The following is an 8,006-nucleotide window of genomic DNA, read 5'->3' as shown; positions in this document are numbered from 1 at the left end:
CAGGGGAGGGAGGCATCCAGCCGGGCCCCCTCCGCCCCAGCCTGGGGGCGCCGCCCGGGCCCAGCGGCCCCTGCCCCGGATGGCGAGGGCGGCGGTGCGCGAGACACGAGTTGGGGGCGGGGGCGGGCGCGTGCGCTAGCGCCAGCACCGCCCGCTGACCGGGCTCGCCCCCCCACCCCCTCTCCCGCTCCGTCTGTGGGGCGCGCGCCCGCCCGCTTTCTCGCCACGGGGGAGGGTGGCACGGGCACGAGCACGAGCGCCGCCGCGCGAGCCCTCAGCCCGTTCAGTGACAGCCCGCGGCAGAAGATGGTGGCGGCGGCGGCGGCGGCGACCCGCACCCCTTTGCACCCGCGCTCCCTCGGCCGCGCCTGAGCCGGCAGCCCCGGGCCCGGCGCCCCGGCCCTGCCTGGAGGAGCTCCTTGCCCGCGGCGCCTCCCCGCCGGGAGGGTAATTGAATTAACTCGCCAGCAGGGAGCCGGGGCCGCCAGGGACACGAGCGGAGGCGGCGGCCGCCCCAAGTGGTGAGCCCGGCCGGCGGCGCCTGCGCCTGGCCTTGGTGGAGCCGGGCGGCCGGTGGCTGAGGGGGCTGCCGCTCCACGGCGGGACTGCGGGGGCCGACTCCCCTTCCCCCGGCCGGTCCCTGCGCGCCGGGAGCCCGTCAGGAGAGAGCGGGGCGGCTCCGAGGCCGAAGGCCCCACCGGTGGGAGTGGAGCCCCCACCCCGGCGAGTGCGAACGGCCGCGCCAGCCCCTGGGGGCGGCAGGGAGCAGCACAGGCCGGCGGCTGCCGCACCACAGCGTGGCGGCGGCGTCTCCCAGGCGTCCCGAGGCTGCCGGCGCGGGGGGAACTTCGGGGACGAAGAAACTAACCCGGCACCAGGCGCTGGACCGCCTCGGCTCTGCCGGAGCAGCGCGGGCTGCGGGCGGGAGCCAGACAGGGCCAAGTCGGGCTTGTTCCTCCGCGTCAGCGTCAGGACTGGGGATGGTGCGGCCACGGTGAGAGCCACACGCTGCTAACACGCCTGGCCTCGGGAGGCACGGGGCTTTCCCCCTTCCTCGTCCTCTGCGGTGAGCTGCAAAAAAGATGGGGAAGAGGCCCTTTCCCGAAGGGGGCTGCTTGTCGCTCTCCCGAGAGTGATCTGCACTTATTGGAAAGGACCTGGGGAGTGACCGCAAAACTGCAACTAACTTAGAACAAATCGCCCCCAGTTTGTGGACAGGCAGCTGGACATACCTACTACAGCCTTAGATTGGAATATGTGGGCCTGTCTAGGTCCCAGTCTCCTGTTTGTCTTGCCCTGTTTGAAGGATGAGTAACTGAAACCTGTGGACTTGCCTGGCGGTTTCTTTAAACAGGCAGTGATTTCTCAAGGAATTTAAAAACAACTGTCCTAGGAAAAGCCCCAAGTCAGAAAGTTAAAGTATCACTCTATTTATTGTTTTTAAAGTCCTAAGGACCCATCTCCTAAAGCGCTTAAAGAAAATTTGACAACATGGCTTCCCCACCGCACCAGCAGTTACTGCATCACCACAGCACTGAGGTGAGCTGCGACTCCAGTGGAGACAGTAACAGTGTGATGGTCAGAATCAACCCCAAACAGCACCAGGGTTGTTCCTCTTCCAAGCATTGCAAGTACAGCATCTCCTCCAGCTGTAGCAGCTCTGGGGAGTCCGGAGGTGCCCGCAGAGCAACAGGAGGAGGGGGAAGCAGTGGTGCAGGTTTGCGCAAGAAGAAGCTGCCTCAGCTTTTTGAGAGAGCCTCCTCCAAGTGGTGGAACCCCAAGTTTGACTCCAACAATCTGGAAGAGGCCTGTATGGAGAGATGCTTCCCGCAGACCCAGCGTAGGTTTCGCTATGCCCTTTTCTACATAGGTGTGGCCTGTCTCCTCTGGGGTTTATATTTTGGAATCCACATGAGAGAGAAACTGATTGTCTTCATGGTGCCAGCTCTGTGCTTCCTCTTAGTATGTGTAGCATTTTTTCTGTTCACTTTCACTAAGACCTATGCCCAGCATTATGTGTGGACTTCACTGATCCTCACCCTCCTCGTTTTTATTTTGACTCTGGCTCCACAGTTCCAAGTTTTGACACCTATCTCAGGAAGTGATGACACATCCAATCATACTCCCCCTGTGAGAGCCACCGACACTTGCCTTTCTCAAGTAGGCAGTTTTTCTATGTGTGTTGAAGTGCTCTTGTTGCTCTACGCAGTAATGCACTTACCTTTGTATTTAAGCTTGTTTCTGGGACTATCCTATTCAGTCCTTTTTGAAACCTTTGGTTATCATTTCAGTGATGAAGACTGCTTTGCACCCTTTGGAGCCAGTGTAATTTACTGGGAATTGCTGAGTAAAGCCTTGCTTCACATCTGTATCCATGCTATTGGTATTCATTTATTTATCATGTCTGAAGTCAGATCAAGGAGCACATTCTTGAAAGTGGGGCAATCAATCATGCATGGAAAAGATTTGGAAGTGGAAAAAGCACTGAAAGAGAGGATGATTCATTCTGTGATGCCAAGAATAATAGCTGATGACTTAATGAAACAGGGGGATGATGAAAGTGAGAACTCAGTCAAACGTCATTCCACCTCAAGCCCCAAAAACAGGAAGAAAAAACCCTCCATACAGAAAACCCCCATTATATTCCGTCCTTTTAAAATGCAGCAGATTGAACAAGTGAGTATTTTGTTTGCGGATATTGTTGGCTTTACTAAAATGAGTGCAAACAAATCTGCCCATGCATTGGTGGGGCTTTTGAACGATCTGTTCGGCCGCTTTGACCGTCTGTGTGAGGATACCAAATGTGAGAAGATAAGTACTTTGGGAGACTGTTATTATTGTGTAGCAGGATGCCCAGAGCCCCGAGCGGATCATGCCTATTGCTGCATTGAGATGGGATTGGGTATGATTAAAGCCATAGAGCAGTTTTGCCAAGAGAAAACAGAAATGGTGAACATGAGAGTTGGAGTTCACACTGGGACAGTCCTTTGTGGCATTTTGGGGATGAGGAGGTTTAAGTTTGATGTGTGGTCCAATGATGTCAACTTGGCCAATCTAATGGAGCAGCTGGGGGTGGCTGGCAAGGTCCATATTTCGGAAGCTACTGCCAAATATTTGGATGACCGTTACGAAATGGAGGATGGAAAGGTGATTGAACGAGTTGGCCAGAGCGTGGTAGCTGACCAGTTAAAAGGTATGTGCTTTATTTTGTAATGAATCTTCAATGAGGCGGAATGTACAAGGTTTCCTGTTAACTGACGTATGCTTTACTGACCTAGGCAAATTGAGTAACTTTTACATTTACCAGTACAAGCTTGAACTCAGCAACATAACAGAAACTGCAGAATGTGACACTTCAAGCAGGGGTGGCGGGTGTGAAAGAACTTTTAAAGAACTTGCAATATTTGCTGACTTCAAAATTCCTTAAGAACTCCCCTGAAGGAATGTCTCATAATAGAAAGTAAACTTAAATGTCTTCATTATTCAACAAAATGTTCTTGTTTCAATACAGTGTGACATCTTCCTAATTAACTTCATGTGCCATACATAAGGCATGTGTGGTTTTTTAGCAGGCTTATATATAAAAATTGTGAGGTTTTGGTACTGAAACTTGGATTTTAACCACTGTTTTAAAAAAAAAAAAAAGTGAGTTAGCGCTAGTTATTTACCTATCTGACTAGGCATTTTGGTGGGAAATGACATGGATTCATAGAAGAAAACTGAGCAGTGTGTATAGTTTGATAGCAAGCTGTTACAGTTGTGGAGTTAAAGCTTGGGGTTTGAAAAAACTACTCAAGGTAGTTAACTGAGCTGATAAATGCTCTAATCTTTGTGGCTCTAAGAAAAGTTCAGGTACAAGTAACAAATACAAACTTGCTATTAACAGAGGAAAAATAGATCTCTCCAATATCTTTCATTGTTTATATGGATGTCTAATATTTACTTTTTCTTTGGTGATCATTTTAAATAGAAATCCTTGATTTTTTTTTGTATAAGAATGCTTGAGAGTGCATGTAGAAATGATCGAAGTATTTTAGATTTAACTGCATCTGTCTTTGAACATATATCTTTTCTGATATCTAAAACTCTGCCATTGTGAGTGCATACATCACAAGCGTTTTGGGTTTCTACAATGTCATGTGAGTGGTGCAGATGCATTCTTTGCCCTGCAGAGTTTAAAGTTGAAATTGGATAATAATAAAATGAGCGCGGGAGTGGAATGTAGCGGAAAATAAAAAGTATTTGAGATTGTTTAGGTTTAGCATGATTTTTCCCATTCTTCTATTTCTTCATTGTACATAAGAGCTTGTGGAGGACATGAAGGGGCAGAACTTGTGGGAACAATATGGGTGGGCTATGATGGAGAAAGAAAGAAGGTTGATTATTGGTGGTAATAAAGGTGAGAAGTAAGGTCAGAAGGATCATGGACAGGCCAGTGAATATGAAAGTTAGGAGAGTAGTGCAAAACAATGGGGTAGTAGAGTGAGTGACAGTGAGTTGGTATAATAGATGAGCAGAGTGGCAAAGTAAAATCACATATGGCAGATAGCTGTTATGGTGAAAATATTACCCATTTTCTTGATGAGAACATTAACTTATTTGTCCTTACAGATGTGATGCTCAGGTAATGACATGTGAAGTGTAGATGGAAGGGGTGCTAGAGGGAGAAATAAGTGGTAACACAGATGGTTGGAGGCTCTGAAGGCACAGCTGGAGGCACTGAAGCAGAATGGGGGCTTCTTATTTTACTCAGAGTTTGGGTCAGGGATTTTTATTTTACTTAATGCTGGTAAAAAATGTTGATCCAATTGACAGCTGAGGATACTGAAATCTTTAAGCTTCATTTAAAGAGGGATAGGCAAGAATATACTTTTAAAAAAGTCATATATTGGAAAAGCTGTCCCATTACTGACCTTCATTGACTCTGGCCTTTCTGGTAAAGTTTATTGGAAAGGTTGTGGATAAACAACTCTGTTTCCTTGATTGTTGTCAAACTGTGTACTTAGCTAGGTATAGTTCAAAGGCTGTCCTTGTGTTGGTGGATGATGATATAGTAATGGATGAAGATTAAATCCCCTTGCTGGTCTTATTAGGTTTATCTGCTACCTTCAGAGCCACTGATCACAATGTGGTATTCATACACTTGTGCATGACAATGAAAGTTGATGCTGCTGCTCTTATGTGAATTTGTTATCTTCCGAGGAGATCATAGAATATCAGGGTTGGAAGGGACCTCAGGAGGTCATCTAGTCGAACCTCCTGCTCAAAGCAGGACCAATCCCTAATTTTTGCCCCGATCCCTAAATGGCCCCCTCAAGGATTGAACTCACAACCCTGTGTTTAGCAGGCCAGTGCTCAAGCCACTGAGCTATCCCTCCCTCCAAAGTGGAGTATAGAGCAATTATTGCTCTACCTCGAAGTTGCTCTCCTTCCTCGAGGTTCCATTTTGTCTTCACACAAGTAGAGAAGGCCATTAGGAGGTTTACTAAGGAAGCATTCGGTTGCATTATTTTCAATATGCTCATTACACTCAGCTATTGATTCCTCTCTCTCTCTCTCTTACAGTACCTTTCACAGTGTCTGGTGGTGACTAGGAGGTTGTGGACAAGTACAAATTGATTGAGGCTCCATCTAGATAAGACAGAAGTGATGTTATTGGGTTGGGGGAAAAGTAATAAAGAAGAGATGGTAAAAAAAATTCTGACCCTCTGATTGTTTATGTGCGTTGTGTATGTCACACACGTTTGCATCATGAGAGTCTGATTAGAATCCCTTTTGTTATCTCTGGATGATCATTTGTCTGTGATGCCCAAGATTTTTTTTTTTCATTTGTGTCTCGCTAGGAGCTAGCAATCTTTTCTTTCCAAAGTGACCATGCCTCTGTAATTCATGCCTTTCTCCCTTCCAGTCTTGATTACTAAAATGTGCTGTGCACAGGGTTACACATTAAATCCATTCAGAATTGACAGCTAGTGCAATACCAGCAACCTGTTTGTTAACCAGAATATCCTGCTATGGGCACATTCAACAAGAGCTTCACGGTCTGTACTGGCTGCCTTTTGGTTTTCTTTTCAGAGTTTAAGGTATTAATAAAAAGAAAAGCAGTACTTGTGGCACCTTAGAGACTAACACATTTATTAGAGTATAAGCTTTCGTGAGCTACAGCTCACTTCATCGGATGCATTTGGTGGAAATTTTTTTTCCACCAAGTGCATCTGATGAAGTAGCTCACGAAAGCTTACGCTCTAATAAATTTGTTAGTCTCTAAGGTGCCACAAGTACTCCTTTTCTTTTTGCGAATACAGACTAACATGGCTGCTACTCTGAAACCTAAGGTATTAATATTGACCTAAAATAGCTTAAGAGTTTTTTCTGCCTGAAACATTGCCTCTCTGTGCAATATTGCTACTGTTAAATTTTGTGGAGGCACTTAAGCTGGACCCCTCTCAATATAGGAAGTGGATTTAACCTATTTTATACATAGCCTGTCAAACAGAGATTAGATGGTAATGTCTTTTAAAGGGATGTTATCAACTTAAATACCACGTTTTTCTGATTTTTTTTTTTTTTTTACTTAAACATATTATAAAAAAATTAGAAGAAAAATGTTGGGTTTTTTTCCGTGTATTTTGTGCCTTTGACAGTACTACATGTGTAGTCAGTTTCACCTGTCGCAATATGAAAGACTTGCACAAACAGTGAAAGAGAAAAGAAGTAGGGTAAATGAGGAAATGTGACTTTTTTAAAGCACAAAATTTGGCAGGGACTCAAGTAGGCATAGAACCTGCTTTTAATTAAATTTTGAAAATGGACTAGTTTTCAAATTAAAGTTGTTTGGATTGAAACTTGGATGTAGAGATGAAAGATGGTACCTATGAATAACATTTTCTCTAGAGCCATTCACTTGTGCCCCCTCTAGCCTGTTCATGGCACAATTAGTTTAATAACAAAAATGTGAAATATATAGAGGTTTTTTTTCTCCCTTCTTTTGTTATAGATCAGCAACTATCTCACATCTTCTTAATTGCTCTTTACATATATGCAAACGTAAATACAAGTGTGTATGTATGTGGTTTTTAAAACAAAACAAAATCATACCTGTGTGCACTGGGTGTTGGATATGGTCCCTTTCCCTCATAACAGCAGTGCTGAGAGCTATTATGATGTGTATTTTCTGCAATGTGTTGTCTCCTCATTACCTTTTTTGCAGGGGCAGGATACCACAGTGTTAGGTGGGCATAAGAACATGAATAAAACAGAATAAAGAAACAGCATTGATACCAGTTTAGCATAGCAGCAGTGCTTTGTACAGATATGTGGGGAATCTTAGTCCTGCTTTAGAGAGATTTATTTTTAAGCAGGAGTTCTAAGAGAGTTCTGTAGTAGGAATTGAAGTCTCCAGTGGTTGCTTGTTCTCTTCCCTTGTCCTATGTCCAGGACCTTCTCAGTGGCAAGATGGGTGTTTGTGAGGTGATGTGGTAATAGGAAGGTTTCTTTAACCTCATGAGTAGGTCTTCTGTGGGAATGAGTTGATAGCAGACAGAGAGAAAAGGAATATTGTTGAAGTGGTGTAAGCCCAGGATATTAGCACTCGCTCTAGCGTTGTAGTGCTGACTGTAACAACAGACATAGGATTTATTTATTCTTCAGTATTTCATTTCTCAATCTCCTTCTCTTTCCCCCCGGACCTTCAGGTTAGTTTAAGATTTTCTTAATAATGCAATCCTATTTTGCTTTTTTAATTGCCTCTTTTAATTGTATGTAATGCCATAGTGGGAATGGTGGGCTTGTTAAATTTGATACTAGCTACTTTCTATTTCTGGAACACATGCTGAGTCTGCTTTTTGTAAACTTAAAAAAAATTCTCTGGATGTGTCTAATTTAGAAATTTCAAGCAGTCAAGTCTTTCTTTCCCCATTTTTGCTGGAGATCTCCTTGGATGACTAGGAAGCTGGAGTAGGAACTTTTTCAGTCATGTTACTGTGATAAAATGCCATTACTCACAA

General features: G+C 45.2%; 1 protein-coding gene across 3 annotated transcripts in view; it reads left to right on the top strand.

Annotated features, from left to right (window-relative positions):
• Window positions 1-228: 228 nt before the first annotated feature.
• ADCY9 (adenylate cyclase 9) overlaps window positions 229-8,006 on the top strand; it is a 193,110-nt gene continuing 185,332 nt past the window's right edge. For 2 of the 3 annotated variants that reach the window (XM_038419131.2, XM_038419130.2), the window contains exon 1: window positions 229-3,193. In XM_038419131.2, coding sequence (XP_038275059.1) covers window positions 1,492-3,193 — 1,702 coding nt within the window. In that variant the 5' untranslated portion in view covers window positions 229-1,491. The remainder of the gene's footprint in view (window positions 3,194-8,006) is intronic. The other variant, XM_043493204.1, reaches the window with a different exon arrangement.

Source organism: Dermochelys coriacea, chromosome 10 (genome assembly GCF_009764565.3).
Source record: "Dermochelys coriacea isolate rDerCor1 chromosome 10, rDerCor1.pri.v4, whole genome shotgun sequence".
In the NCBI taxonomy this organism is placed as follows: domain Eukaryota; kingdom Metazoa; phylum Chordata; order Testudines; family Dermochelyidae; genus Dermochelys; species Dermochelys coriacea.
This window is presented reverse-complemented; position numbering and strand designations above follow the sequence as displayed.